The following is a 16,413-nucleotide window of genomic DNA, read 5'->3' on the forward strand; positions in this document are numbered from 1 at the left end:
AGCTACCCTCAGTCCATCCCACCCCTCAGCTACCCTCAGTCCATCCCACCCCTCAGCTACCTCAGTCCATCCCACCCCTCAGCTACCTCAGTCCATCCCACCCCTCAGCTACCCTCAGTCCATCCCACCCCTCAGCTACCCTCAGTCCATCCCACCCCTCAGCTACCTCAGTCCATCCCACCTATCTCCCCAGCCCCACCCCTCAGCTACCCTCAGTCCATCCCACCCCTCAGCTACCCTCAGTCCATCCCACCCCTCAGCTACCCAGTCCATCCCCCCTCAGCTACCCTCAGTCCATCCCACCCTCCCCAGCCCCACCCCTCAGCTACCCTCAGTCCATCCCACCCCTCAGCTACCTCAGTCCATCCCACCCCTCAGCTACCCTCAGTCCATCCCACCCTCAGCTACCCTCAGTCCATCCCACCCCTCAGCTACCCTCAGTCCATCCCACCCCTCAGCTACCCTCAGTCCATCCCACCCCTCAGCTACCCTCAGTCCATCCCACCTATCTCTGTAAACTGCCCTCTTATGATTACCGTGTGCCATATATTTTTTTAAACTGTGCTGTGATTTTGAACCTGTATAATTGCATAGTATCTAAAGATTGCAAAGATTGCTAAGTTAAAGATAAATATTTTTACTAAAAGTAATATATTGTTGATTGATTGACTATGGCTTTCCAAATCTCCCAACAGTGATATTTGTAGGGTGACTTTTTGGATAAATGTGATTTTTCAGCCGTTCCTGAACTTAAAATACACTACATGACCAAAAGTGTGTGGACACCTGGTCATCGAACATCTCATTCCAAGATCACGGGCATTAATATGGAGTTGGTCCCCCCTTTGTTGCTATAACAGCCTCCACTCTTCTGGGAAGGTTTTCACTAGAACAGGAGTTATTTTTCAGCCTGGGGCCCAAGCTTGTGACTATATGTAAATATGGGTAATGAAATGAAATATAATAATATAAATAGCATGCTTATTTTTTTCCCATTAAAAACACATATCTGTCTAGGTTGGAACTGTTGCTTTTAAAATATATTTTCTTTCTGAATACACTGATTGATCACATCACAGATGTAGACCAGAAAACACACACACAACCTCATTTCTTGATAATGCATCTAAGTAACTGTACAGATGAAAAATTAAAGCCCAATTGTATTTTAACAGCATTAGTTACAACCTAGACTTGTTTTCACCAATAATTTCTACAGTAAGATGTACAGTAGGCCTGAATTTCTCATCTTCATATGTAGTTACTTAGTGCAACTCTATCAGTAGTTAGCTAGCTTCCTTTGGCTATCTAGCTATTAGCTGTGTACAAGGGAATTGTTTGAAAGAGAAACTCACATGTACTCCCTTATTTCTGCGTATCACCTGTTATAAAATAACAATACTTTGATGCTGACTGACTTCCACTATCGAAGCACTGTTTCCTGAAGCACTCTGCCCTGTTCTGAAAGAACTCTACGGGTTTACTGTCATGATCAGCGTTGCCAGGTCCAGTTCAAGTTTCTAACGAAAAGACATCTGAAAACCCACACACAAGGCCTGAAAACTACTCCAAATAAATGTTTTAGCAGCTAGAGGAGTTACCACATGTATCCATGAAACCCTTTTCCATAATGTTATTGAGCGAATTAAGAAGAAATATCTACATCTTTATCGACATAGGCTAAGAGCAAAATTTGGTTTTCCAACAAAATAATAATTCTTACAAGTTTGAGAATATGTCCAAGACAGAAGATAAATCGCCCTTATTAAACTCTCCAGATCATTTTCTATTAATGGATGTCGATTTAACTTGTTTTGACTGCTATGATTAAACAATAAGGCCCTGGAGGTGTGGTTTATGGCCAATGTACCACAGCTAATGGGTGTTCTTTGGACATAGCCCTTAGCTGTGGTATATTGGCCATATACCACAAAACTCTGAGGAGCCTTTTTTGCTATTATAAACTGGTTAACAATATAATTAGAATAGTAAAATGTTTTTTTTGTCATTCCCATAGTACACAAAATGACATACTTGTTCTCCCCACTGTATTTGATACACTGCAGGTTTTCCTACTTACAAAGCATGTAGGGGTCTATAATTTTTATCTCAACTGTGTGAGACAGAATCTAAAACAAAAATCCAGAAAATCACGTATGATTTTTAAGCAATTAATTAGCATTTTATTGTAAATAAGGTATCTTAATAAGGTATTCTTTATTTTGAATACATTTGCAAAACATTCTAAAAACCTGTTTACGCTTCACTTTTTTGCTTTCGCTTAAAAACCTGGGCTCTGAGTGGCGCAGCACTCTAAGGAACTGCATCTCAGTGCAAGAGGCGTCACTACAGACACCCTGGTTCAAATCCAGGCTGTATCACATCTGGCTGTGATTGGGAGTTCCATAGGGCGGCGCACAATTGGCCCAGCGTCGTCCGGGTTTGGCCAGGGTAGGCCATCATTGTAAATAAGAATTTGTTCTTAACTGACTTGCCTAGTAAAATAATTGTTTTATTTTTTTTATAATATTCTCGACCACGTGAAAATTCTGTAATCGGAATGTGGATGCCAATTATTTGATGATCTGACCACATTCTGCCCCCCATCACATTCTTCCCCCGACCAGAGAGAAGGAAGCAAGAAAATAATCAAGACGACTAGCTTGATTAAGCCTCCTCCATGTATATCTCACTAGGTCTGGATTTTTAAGGCTCTATAGGGACGTGGCAGTATGTTTGAAGATTAACACACCCATTCTCACACGTGGCAGTATGATTGAAGAGTTACACAGCCATTCTCACACGTGGCAGTATGATTGAAGAGTTACACAGCCATTCTCACACGTGGCAGTATGTTTGAAGAGTAACACACCCATTCTCACACGTGGCAGTATGTTTGAAGAGTAACACATCCATTATCACATGTGGCAGTATGTTTGTAGATTAACACACCCATTCTCACACGTGGCAGTATGATTGAAGAGTTACACACCCATTCTCACACGTGGCAGTATGTTTGTGAGAAAAGATGAAAGGTGATGCAAGGGCTTCAGCACCTATATATCTAGTTACAGGGGAGGGGAATGGAGAGGAGAGAGATGGAGATCAGGAACAGATAGATGGAGAGGAGAGGGACGGAGAAGAGAGGAGTACTCACAGAAACAGACAGATGGATAGGAGGACATTGAGGTTGCGCATATCTCTGATAAGGAGGAGTGTTTTAACCCTTTCAGTGACGATCCAAACCCACGAGTCAGCTGTTCAAGAGAAAAAGAAGACAACAGGCCATTCAAACACTGTTTAAATGTGTGGTATGTCTGAGTATATGTGCATGTGCTTGTGAATGAGTGTGTGTGTCTGTATCTGTGTCTGCTTCAGTGTGTGTTTAACTACCTGAGTCTTCCTCCTCTGTGAATGTGAACTGATTATCCTGAGCTTTGCTGATGCTGCTTCTAGGAGTGGTGCTGTCCTTCCCAGGTTCGTTAGGGTTAATATTGCATCATATTCATATATCTCTTGTATGTCGTCTGTTATGGCTCTCACCCCTCATTTATTTTTCTCGTCTGTCTAAACAGTCTTTTTAAGATGTTCTCTCTTACCGCTGCTGGGCAGGTCAGAGTAGACGGCCTCTATGGGAAGGCTCCGCTCCACACTGTCCTCCCGGCTGGAATTGCTGGAGATCTGTCGGCAGGGAAGGGTTAAAACATGTCCTTATACAAACATCTCCTGGTCACTATAAATGGTGTCTTGATTAATAACACAAAACAAGTGAATGTGTACTCTGGAATTTTCACAGTGAGTTATGAATAGTTAGAAAATGCACTTTATTTGATGGCACTGATTGAAGAAAACAGGGCAGTGCAGGAAGCTGCATGGTGGGAGGAAAAGGATAGGATGACATCGAGGCCATCAGTGAAATTCTTACTGTGTCTATGTACGGATCCACGCCATCAACGCCATTCTCTCCTGAGAAGTGGGGACTGCTGTTGCCATTCTCCACCTGCTCCCCCAGCTGTTGTGGAAACCAGAGTCTGTAAACGCAGTTGAGCTCGCTCCACTATAAAATGCTCCTCGCTCACAGGCGAAACAAACTGCCGCTCGATATTCGCTCCATTTATTAACTTCACAATTTAACCAAAACCCATTTCTTTCTGTGACTAACTGAACCCAACACTTGGTTTTGAAGAATTGAAACTAAACCATATGATTTGAATATAAAGTATTTGAATAAACATAAAAAGGGGAATGTAAGAAGCGCTCATAATTAAAAACATGCTATATGTAGTATTAAACAGCACAGAAACACACTAAATAGGTCAGAATACAGACATGTAGCCTAAGAAGGAAGGAAAATAAACTGTTTAGGATATATTATTAGCCCATTATTTCAATGATTTCAAGGCTATAGCCTACAAAATAAATACATTGTGAAGCATTTGCGATTGCGACATGAACATTAAGCGCTTAGCATTTAAACAACATTTTGTTGATTAAATTATTATAGTCTATAAATTGCGCATATAGGAAAGAATTACAAAGGCATTTGAATCCACTTTTAGAAACACGAGTTTGGCCAGAGTGTGGTTTCAGGCTCATGCGATGGTGCCTGGAGAGCAGGCCAACAGTGGATGGGGATGATCAACACCCTTCAGCCACTCTTTCCAGGTTGGGCAGGGATGCAGAGTTGTTTGTTTATAGGAAGGCCTACAGGTTTTCAGGCAAAAATAATCCTCTCAAAACAGAGAGCTCCTTGAAAGAGGTAATATGTCAGGAATATTGGGCCAAAATCAATGATAGCCTATTGTATAGATAATAGAACAAAACAAGACACATCCGAGGTTCAAACTATAGGTTCAAACTATAGAACTACATTTGAATATAAAAATGGATTTTATCAAATAAAACTGTGCTCCATTTTATCTCTGGAACCCTCAGGAAGACAAATCAGAGCCAGATTACTGAATGAAAGTACATTATTTACCTTCAGAGGTGAATGTATCAAACTAGTTGTTGTTGCTGTGCACTCTCCTCAAACAATAGCATGGTATTTACTCTCCTCAAACAATAGCATGGTATTTACTCTCCTCAAACAATAGCATGGTATTTACTCTCCTCAAACAATAGCATGGTATTTACTCTCCTCAAACAATAGCATGGTATTTACTCTCCTCAAACAATAGCATGGTATTTACTCTCCTCAAACAATAGCATGGTATTTACTCTCCTCAAACAATAGCATGGTATTTACTCTCCTCAAACAATAGCATGGTCTTTTTACGTTCATAACTGTGCACTCTCCTCAAACAACAGCATGGTATGTTTAAGAGAGAAAGGGAGACAGAGAGAGATCATTTGGGTATACCTGTGCTTGTGAACACACAGACTGCAGGATTTCATAACACACTCTCCGGTTCCGCAAAGACACAAACGAATACTGAAACAGAGGCAAAACAGAATGAGGGACTACACAACACACCACCACTCAGACACAACACACCACCACTCAGACACAACACACCACCACACAGACACAACACACCACCACTCAGACACAACACACCACCACTCAGACACAACACACCACCACACAGACACAACACACCACCACACAGACACAACACACCACCACTCAGACACAACACACCACCACTCAGACACAACACACCACCACTCAGACACAACACGCCACCACTCAGACACAACACGCCACCACTCAGACACAACACACCACCACACAGACACAACACACCACCACACAGACACAACACACCACCACTCAGACACAACACAACCACCACTCAGACACAACACACCACCACTCAGACACAACACACCACCACACAGACACAACACAACACACCACACCACCACACCACAACACACCACACCACCACTCAGACACAACACACCACACCACCACTCAGACACAACACACCACCACTCAGACACAACACACCACCACACAGACACAACACACCACCACTCAGACACAACACACCACCACACAGACACAACACACCACCACTCAGACACAACACACCACCACACAGACACAACACACCACACCACCACTCAGACACAACACACCACCACACAGACACAACACACCACCACACAGACACAACACACCACCACTCAGACACAACACACCACCACCACAGACACAACACACCACACCACCACTCAGACACAACACACCACCACTCAGACACAACACACCACCACACAGACACAACACACCACCACACAGACACAACACACCACCACTCAGACACAACACACCACCACTCAGACACAACACACCACCACACAGACACAACACACCACCACAACACACCACCACACAGACACAACACACCACACCACCACTCAGACACAACACACCACACCACCACTCAGACACAACACACCACCACTCAGACACAACACACCACCACACAGACACAACACACCACACCACCACACAGACACAACACACCACCACTCAGACACAACACACCACACCACCACACAGACACAACACACCACCACACAGACACAACACACCACCACTCAGACACAACACACCACCACACAGACACAACACACCACCACACAGACACAACACACCACACCACCACACAGACACAACACACCACCACTCAGACACAACACACCACCACTCAGACACAACACACCACCACACAGACACAACACACCACCACACAGACACAACACACCACCACTCAGACACAACACACCACCACTCAGACACAACACACCACCACTCAGACACAACACACCACCACACAGACACAACACACCACCACACAGACACAACACACCACCACTCAGACACAACACACCACAGACACACCACTACACAGACAAACCGCACACACCACCACACAGACACAACACACCAGCACACAACACACCACCCCACAAATACATCAACACACATACACACTACAACACATACACACCACCACACAGACACAACACACCACCACACCGACACAACACACCACCACACAGACACTCCACCTCACAAACACAACACACCACCACTCAGACACAACACACCACCACACAGACACTCCACCTCACAGACACAACACACCACCACTCAGACACAACACACCACAGACACACCACTACACAGACAAACCGCAACACACCACCACAGACACAACACACCAGCACACAACACACCACCCCACAAATACATCAACACACATACACACTACAACACATACACACCACCACACCGACACAACACACCACCACCACACAGACACACCACCTCACAAACACAACACACCACCACACCGACACAACACACCACCACACAGACACACCACCTCACAAACACAACACACCACCTCACAAACACAACACACCACCTCACAAACACAACACGCCACCACTCAGACACAACACACCACCACTCAGACACAACACACCACCACACAGACACAACACACCACCACTCAGACACAACACAACCACCACTCAGACACAACACACCACCACTCAGACACAACACACCACCACACAGACACAACACACCACACCACCACAACACACCACACCACCACTCAGACACAACACACCACCACACAGACACAACACACCACACCACCACTCAGACACAACACACCACCACTCAGACACAACACACCACCACTCAGACACAACACACCACCACTCAGACACAACACACCACCACTCAGACACAACACAACCACCACTCAGACACAACACACCACACCACCACTCAGACACAACACACCACCACTCAGACACAACACACCACCACACAGACACAACACACCACCACACAGACACAACACACCACCACTCAGACACAACACACCACCACACAGACACAACACACCACCACACAGACACAACACACCACCACTCAGACACAACACACCACCACTCAGACACAACACACCACCACTCAGACACAACACACCACCACTCAGACACAACACACCACCACACAGACACAACACACCACCACACAGACACAACACACCACCACTCAGACACAACACACCACCACACAGACACAACACACCACCACACAGACACAACACACCACACCACCACACAGACACAACACACCACCACTCAGACACAACACACCACCACTCAGACACAACACACCACCACTCAGACACAACACACCACCACTCAGACACAACACACCACCACTCAGACACAACACACCACCACACAGACACAACACACCACCACTCAGACACAACACACCACCACTCAGACACAACACACCACCACACAGACACAACACACCACCACACAGACACAACACACCACCACTCAGACACAACACACCACAGACACACCACTACACAGACAAACCGCAACACAACACCACACAGACAAAGCACAACACAGACACACCACCACACAGACACAACACACCAGCACACAACACACCACCCCACAAATACATCAACACACATACACACCACAACACAGACACACCACCACACAGACACAACACACCACCACACAGACACAACACACCACCACTCAGACACACCACCACTCAGACACAACACACCACCACACCGACACAACACACCACCACACAGACACACCACCTCACAAACACAACACACCACCACACCCACACACACAACACACCACCACACAGACACACCACCTCACAAACACAACACACCACCACACAGACACACCACCTCACAAACACAACACACCACCACACAGACACACCACCTCACAAACACAACACACCACCACACAGACACACTACACCACCACACAGACACAATATACTACCACACAGGCACAGACACAGGCACACCACCACACAGAGATAACAACAACAACCACTGACACACCCATAGCTGTAGACACAGAGGCAGACACAGTCACAGACACATTCACTCGAACAAGAACAACAGGGCCGTTGTGGGTTTGTTTCTGACCTTGTTTCCATCAGTAGTACGGATGGAGAGCATAGACAGGGCTGAGTTCTGCTTCTTCACTTCCTTTACGCTGGACACATGGACCTCAACCTACAACAAGACACAGATACTACATCAACAACACATGGTACAGACCACAACAGACCATCTATTTCTACCTACTGTTTGTTGGCCAACTTGGCGTTGTCAACTCTACGGCTCTATTCAGTCTGGATGGCTGAAGCGTTACAGATTCCCCAATAGAAAATTGAAGTAATTTCCGATTGAGCCGACATATGCAGCGTTTCCTGTGAATGGGTCCCTACTCTACTCTGCTTTTCTCTTCTCTGCTCTGCTCTAATCTACTCTGTTCTACTCTACTCTATTCTGCTCTACTCTATTCTACTCTGCTCTACTCTACTCCATTCTGCTCTACTCTACTCTATTCTGCTCTACTATATTCTGCTCTGCTCTGCTTCTCTGCTCTTCTCTACTACGCTCTTCTCTAATCTGCTCTTCTCTACTCCATTCTGCTCTACTCTACTCTATTCTGCTCTACTCTATTCTGCTCTGCTCTGCTTCTCTGCTCTTCTCTACCACGCTCTTCTATAATCTGCTCTTCTCTAATCTTGTTGTACTCTGCTCTACTGTACTCTGCTCTACTGTACTCTGCTCTACTGTACTCTGCTCTACTGTACTCTATTCTGCTTTTCTCTGCTGTGCTCTACTCTACTCTAATCTAATCTGCTCTACTCTAATCTACTCTATTCTGCTCTGCACTTCTCTGCTCTGTCCTGATCTTCTCTGCTCTACTTTATTCTACTCTACTCTATTCTGCTTTGTTCTACTCTGCTCTATTCTGCTCTGCTCTACTCTATTCTGCTCTACTCTACTCTACGTTATTCTGCTCTTCTCTACTGTGCTCTTCTCTAATCTGCTTTTCTCTAATCTACTCTACTCTTCTTTACTCTGCTCTACTCCGCTCTACTCTATTCTGATCTTCTCTGCTCTACCCTTCTCTTCTTTACTCTTCTCTAATCTGCTCTTCTCTAATCTGCTCTACTCTAATGTGCTCTACTCTACTCTACTCTGCTCTGCTCTACTGTATTCTGCTCTTCTCTACTATGCTCTTCTCTAATCTGCTCTTCTTTACTCTGCTCTGCTCTATTCTGCTTTTCTCTGCTGTGCTCTACTCTACTATATTCTGCTCTGCTCTTCTATGCTCTGCTCTTCTCCACTATACTCTTCTCTAATCTGCTCTTCTTTGCTCTGCTCTATTCTGCTTTTCTCTGCTGTGCTCTACTCTACTCTAATCTGCTCTACTCTATTCTGCTCTGCTCTGCTCTTCTCTACTATACTATGCTCTTCTCTAATCTGCTCTTCTCTAATCTACTCTACTCTACTCTTCTCTGCTATGCTCTTTTCTCATCTAGTGTACTGCTCTACTGTGCTCTACTCTATTCTGCGCTTCTCTGCTCTACTCTACTCTTTTTTACTCTTCTCTACTCTGCTCTTCTCTAATTTGCTCTATTCTGCTCTGCTCTATTCTGCTTTTCTCTGCTGTGCTCTACTCTACTCTTCTGTAATCTGCTCTTCTTTACTCTGCTCTACTCTGCTCTGCTCTACTCTACTCTGACTACTCTTTTCTGCTCTGCTCTTCTCTACTCTTTTCTACTCTGCTCTTCTCTGCTCTATTCTACTCTGCTCTATTCTGACTACTCTGCTCTGCTTTACTCTGACTACTCTGCTCTGCTCTACTCTGATTTTCTCTACTCTGCTCTATTCTACTCTACTCTATTCTACACTACTATATGTGAATCTCTTACCTTGGTGTCCTTGAGGAGTACGGAAGAGTAAAAACATACGTAGTTGACAGACACAAATAGCTTCCCATGATACAACACCTCCTTCTGCAGGGCACAGGTGAACACTGAAACACACAACCAGGACAGAGGACACAGTCAAATGAGAGACACTTAGGTTTCTCCTTGAAACTTCCCTTTATCCCCAGAATAACCTGTGATATATTCAGCTGAGGGTACATTTAAATATTGTGCAGAGTGAGTGCTTAAGTTTAGTTGTTAGCAAGGAGCACAAAGCACATAATGTGGAATTAAATATAATGAATGTCCCAACGTATTAAGTAATGATTGTGATGACTCCATCATAGCTCTGTAATCGAGACATATATCCACATGCAGCCCAGACAGTTTCAGGACCACGATGATGATGAAACCATGAATAAGTTCCAGACTCACCACGTACTGAGATCTACTCACCATGAGTTAGTTTCTCCTCTGTAGGAATGTCTCGGAATAATTTGTGGAAGGTTTTGTTGTATTTCACAAAACTCTACAATAGAGAGAGAAAAGGATCTAACTCTCTGTTAATCAATCAACCAATTAATGAATCAATCAACCAATTCATTAATCAATCAAGCATTCAATCAGGAGACATTTCCAAGCCAGAACCAAGAACCCAAACATATAGTGGAGAAGGAGTGCTAGGAGCTCAAATCAAATAAAAGTTTATTGGTCGCGTATCGAGATTTGCAGATGTTATCGCAGGTGCAGCGAAATGCTCGTTGTTGGCCAGGAGCTAGAAACAGTGCAACAGTGTCTGTCAGCACCATCTTGTCTAAAGCTCTCCTCTAGGTCATTTTCCTGTATATTTCAGGTGCGCTTACATTTTTGGCAACTGCGCCATCAGGCGGGTGGCAGCTCTCCTCCTCTATGGTCTCTGACCTATGGATAGAGAGTGATTGAGAGCGGATCAATGGACCTGCATAGGCTTTGGTACTTTCCCCCAGTCCATGGCCTATTCTAGTCATTAAACTTGTTTTCAGAAGTAACCTGACCTGAGAGAGTTGCTCCTGTTCAGGCTGTGTCCCAGCTCCTGGATCTCCAGCTGGGCCTCCTCTAGACTCTTCCACTTCTCTTTGTTCTTCTTACTGCGGCTGCCTCTCCTAGGGCCCAGACTACCTCCTCCACCACCATTCTTCAGGGACCTGAAGGAACAGGACACTAAACAGTCACAGTGTTGCCCCCTGTGTCTGTAAACACTCTCTGTTTAGAGGTCATATTTACCTATATGTCATATTTATTTTGTAATAAACCTTATTGTGGTTTGCAGAATTTCCCATAGTGGGACAATAAAGTTGTGGATTGAATTTTTGGATTCAACCTCAACTGATTCACCTACCCATGGGCATAGTTTTTTTGTCTGCTGGTGAAAACCGTTGTTACGTTAATGAAAACATTTTTAAAATGTGCACCAAGAATCCAAAATATACCCATAGCTATGCACCTGATTGTTATCATTTTGATTCTAATCATTTCAAGTCAATTCTGACTTTCCAGGAAGCAACCTAAAACCATGTTACATAAGTTATTAGAGATGTGAGATATCTTGTTATTTACATTCTCAGCAGCTCCGGCTAACTTGATACCATCAGACAACCATAAGGAAGAATGGTTGCCAGAGCAGTTCTAGCTAGTAGTCATTATGATAGTCAACTACACCTTAGTGGCACTCAAATATCTTTTTCACCTCATTTAACACCTCAATGATTTAACAAAAAGGACATCTCAATAGGTGGTCCAGGTCAGTCATGACAAAGTGTGGGGGGGGGGCTTTCCTCTTCAGTTCTCTATAGTTCGTCAGGCAAGGGGGAGGCTGATGACATCACAACTTACCATCAGACCAACTCCTTGAATGTCCTTCTCCTTGCAGTTTGCAGTTGTGTGTAAAAAATACCATTTTGTTCAAAACATGTGTGTACTTTACTGTATTTATACTTGGGATATCACTTTTAACTGGAAAAGTGAAAGAAATCGCCCGAGGATGTCTTTAAGCGTTGAACAGACGTGGCATCCTGGTCAAAGATTTGCAATTCAAATGATCAGAACATTTCACATAAAAGTAGGTGTTATAGACTGAGTGTACAAAACATTAAGAACACCTTCCTAATATTGAGTTGGATTTAACAAGTGACATCAATAAGGCTGCATCACATCTGACTGTAATTGGGAGTCCCATAGGGCGGCACACAATTGGCCCAGCGTTGACCGGGTTTGGCCAGGGTAGGCCGTCATTGTAAATAAACTGACCTGCCAAGTTAAATAAAGGTTAAATAAAAATACAATCAAATAAATAAGGGATCATAGGTGGTCAGTCTATGTCATGGGAAGAGCAGAGTTTTGTACACTCTATGCATTATGTTTAAGCGCCTGAGGATGGGAGAAAGCAAACCATGGACATTAAATATGCATGTGCAGATGTAGGATCTTAATTTGAGACAGTTTCCTACATCAGGAAAAGAATCCTGTAGCAACAGGAAAAGTGAATTATTATGTGGACAATGGACATTTTTGTAGCGGTTGATACATTTTTCGTAAGGGAAAATCAAGTAGGACATTTCAAAGTTTAGATTTAAAGACTTTAGAAGCCTTTTGAAACCTCAAATACACTACAAGATTCACATTTCATCCTTTTCAGGAAAGTCCTCATGCAACAGGGTGATCAAATTAAGATCCTACATATCACAGGAAGTTGTGGCACCTTCATTGGGGAGAACTGGCTCGTTCTTATGACTGGAGCAGAATCGGTGGAATGGTAACACATAGGTCAAACACATGGTTTCCAGATATTTGATGCCATCCCGTGAAGTCTGTTCCAGCCTCCTGTGCAACATATCAATCTTTGTTTATTCTATTCCAGGATAACATCTTCATTATTGTTCCACTCCGTACGGACAATGTAGGCATAACTAACGAAAGCTGTTACATTTACAGTTCAACAAGTCTAACTTTAATGTGAAAACCCAAATAAAATGCACAGAAACATCACAAAACAATCTTTATGCAACAAAGCTTTGAGTATATAGATATCTGCTAAAGGAAGCAGATTCACCTGCTCCCGATTAGACCAACCTGTTATTTCTGGGGCTGGACGAGGGTCCTGAGGGCTATGGCTGCAATGCATTTTGGGGAATGAAAACAAACAAGTTCCCTTCCTTCCTTCTCTTCCTCAACTCTGGTGAGTCCTCCGTTCAGACGGAACCATTAGTGAAATGGCAATAAAACAGCTGGAATGGCCTATCTTTGCGTTCTCATCTAGTTGGTATGCACTACTGTGCGTTTGAGGAATGTACAGTTCTCAGTACTGTAATATCCTATCAGAAAATCCAAGATTCGGTTAAGGGACATTCTGACTTCCTAAACAAAAACAACAGTGATGGTCTCTACAGCTGGAGTTGAACTGAACCTGTCTAGAACTGTACAGAACGAACAGTGATGGTCTCTACAGCTGGAGTTGAACTGAACCTGTCTAGAACTGTACAGAACGAACAGTGATGGTCTCTACAGCTGGAGTTGAACTGAACCTGTCTAGAACTGTACAGAACGAACAGTGATGGTCTCTACAGCTGGAGTTGAACTGAACCTGTCTAGAACTGTACAGAACGAACAGTGATGGTCTCTACAGCTGGAGTTGAACTGAACCTGTCTAGAACTGTACAGAACGAACAGTGATGGTCTCTACAGCTGGAGTTGAACTGAACCTGTCTAGAACTGTACAGAACGAACAGTGATGGTCTCTACAGCTGGAGTTGAACTGAACCTGTCTAGAACTGTACAGAACGAACAGTGATGGTCTCTACAGCTGGAGTTGAACTGTGTCTCTGTACAGAACGAACAGTGATGGTCTCTAGTGGAGTTGAACTGAACCTGTCTAGAACTGTACAGAACGAACAGTGATGGTCTCTACAGCTGGAGTTGAACTGAACCTGTCTAGAACTGTACAGAACGAACAGTGATGGTCTCTACAGCTGGAGTTGAACTGAACCTGTCTAGAACTGTACAGAACGAACAGTGATGGTCTCTACAGCTGGAGTTGAACTGAACCTGTCTAGAACTGTACAGAACGAACAGTGATGGTCTCTACAGCTGGAGTTGAACTGAACCTGTCTAGAACTGTACAGAACGAACAGTGATGGTCTCTACAGCTGGAGTTGAACTGAACCTGTCTAGAACTGTACAGAACGAACAGTGATGGTCTCTACAGCTGGAGTTGAACTGAACCTGTCTAGAACTGTACAGAACGAACAGTGATGGTCTCTACAGCTGGAGTTGAACTGAACCTGTCTAGAACTGTACAGAACGAACAGTGATGGTCTCTACAGCTGGAGTTGAACTGAACCTGTCTAGAACTGTACAGAACGAACAGTCATGGTCTCTACAGCTGGAGTTGAACTGAACCTGTCTAGAACTGTACAGAACGAACAGTCATGGTCTCTACAGCTGGAGTTGAACTGAACCTGTCTAGAACTGTACAGAACGAACAGTGATGGTCTCTACAGCTGGAGTTGAACTGAACCTGTCTATAATAATATAATAATATAATAATAATAATAATATAATAATAATATAATATATAATATATATGCCATTTATCAGACGCTTTTATCCAAAGCGACTTACAGTCATGTGTGCATACATTCTACGTATGGGTGGTCCCGGGGATCGAACCCACTACCCTGGCGTTACAAGCGCCATGCTCTACCAACTGAGCTACAGGGACCACACGTGTCTAGAACTGTACAGAACGAACAGTGATGGTCTCTACAGCTGGAGTTGAACTGAACCTGTCTAGAACTGTACAGAACGAACAGTGATGGTCTCTACAGCTGGAGTTGAACTGAACCTGTCTAGAACTGTACAGAACGAACAGTGATGGTCTCTACAGCTGGAGTTGAACTGAACCTGTCTAGAACTGTACAGAACGAACAGTGATGGTCTCTACAGCTGGAGTTGAACTGAACCTGTCTAGAACTGTACAGAACGAACAGTGATGGTCTCTACAGCTGGAGTTGAACTGAACCTGTCTAGAACTGTACAGAACGAACAGTGATGGTCTCTACAGCTGGAGTTGAACTGAACCTGTCTAGAACTGTACAGAACGAACAGTGATGGTCTCTACAGCTGGAGTTGAACTGAACCTGTCTAGAACTGTACAGAAACACCATATGTATAGCAATGCATAATAATAAAACACATATTTTAAAAAGTTTGATTGGTTGATACTCACACTGAGCTGTCGAGGGAGAACCTCCGATGCTCCATGTTCATGGCCTGGAGTGGTTAAGCGTCTCTCCCACTCCCACTGAGCTCCTCTCTACTCCACACGGTATTTGCACTGACTATGTAAACCGACTCTCAAACGTAGCAACTCTGTACTCCACTGTGTTGCAGTATACACCCAGCCTGTCCTTCTAGTCTCCTACCTGGCTTTAGCCTACAGAGAGGCAGCTGATTGATGGCTAGAGGGAGAGGCAGCTTTCTCCTGTTACCAGCCAGCCTATTCTCTTCAAGCGTATTGCTGGTTTCACCTATCATCTACTGGGGGAATACCATTTAAGTTTACCCAATCAGCTTCGGACTCCGGAGCCTCCTGTAGGTCCCACCTGTGA

General features: G+C 44.2%; 1 protein-coding gene and 2 long non-coding RNA genes across 4 annotated transcripts; all 3 read right to left on the minus strand.

Annotated features, from left to right (window-relative positions):
- Positions 1-3,132: 3,132 nt before the first annotated feature.
- Positions 3,133-16,301, minus strand: LOC118401829 (GRAM domain-containing protein 2B). Its single transcript, XM_052476446.1, has 10 exons — positions 16,032-16,301; positions 11,798-11,952; positions 11,632-11,684; positions 11,225-11,297; positions 10,772-10,875; positions 8,967-9,056; positions 5,363-5,434; positions 3,926-4,012; positions 3,600-3,681; positions 3,133-3,257 (listed from the first exon to the last, which is right to left on the minus strand). Exons 1-10 carry the CDS (start codon positions 16,070-16,072, stop codon positions 3,154-3,156), a joined length of 861 nt encoding a protein of 286 aa, XP_052332406.1. The 5' UTR covers positions 16,073-16,301; the 3' UTR covers positions 3,133-3,153.
- Positions 6,698-8,651, minus strand: LOC127910990 (uncharacterized). Of its 2 annotated transcripts, none has more exons than XR_008077229.1 (3): positions 8,582-8,651; positions 7,304-7,364; positions 6,698-6,829 (listed from the first exon to the last, which is right to left on the minus strand). It is a non-coding gene; the product is annotated as an uncharacterized LOC127910990 (long non-coding RNA). The 2 variants fall into 2 exon arrangements; XR_008077228.1 differs by lacking the exon at positions 6,698-6,829 and adding an exon at positions 6,885-7,026 and having other exon boundaries at positions 7,286-7,364.
- LOC127910989 (uncharacterized) lies at positions 11,982-16,010 on the minus strand. Its single transcript, XR_008077227.1, has 3 exons — positions 15,589-16,010; positions 14,672-15,320; positions 11,982-14,564 (listed from the first exon to the last, which is right to left on the minus strand). It is a non-coding gene; the product is annotated as an uncharacterized LOC127910989 (long non-coding RNA).
- Positions 16,302-16,413: the final 112 nt, after the last annotated feature.

The sequence above is a fragment of the Oncorhynchus keta genome, chromosome 23, assembly GCF_023373465.1.
Source record: "Oncorhynchus keta strain PuntledgeMale-10-30-2019 chromosome 23, Oket_V2, whole genome shotgun sequence".
Taxonomy (NCBI): domain Eukaryota; kingdom Metazoa; phylum Chordata; class Actinopteri; order Salmoniformes; family Salmonidae; genus Oncorhynchus; species Oncorhynchus keta.

Coding starts and splice junctions, on each gene's coding strand:
- LOC118401829 (XM_052476446.1), bottom strand. CDS start 16,072: ATGAACATGGAGCATCGGAGGTTCTCCCTCGACAGCTCAGT. Junction 9,057..10,771: donor TACTCCTCAAGGACACCAAG/GTAAGAGATTCA, acceptor GTCTTGTTGTAG/GTTGAGGTCCATGTGTCCAG. Junction 5,435..8,966: donor GTACTACTGATGGAAACAAG/GTCAGAAACAAA, acceptor CCTCTGTTTCAG/TATTCGTTTGTGTCTTTGCG.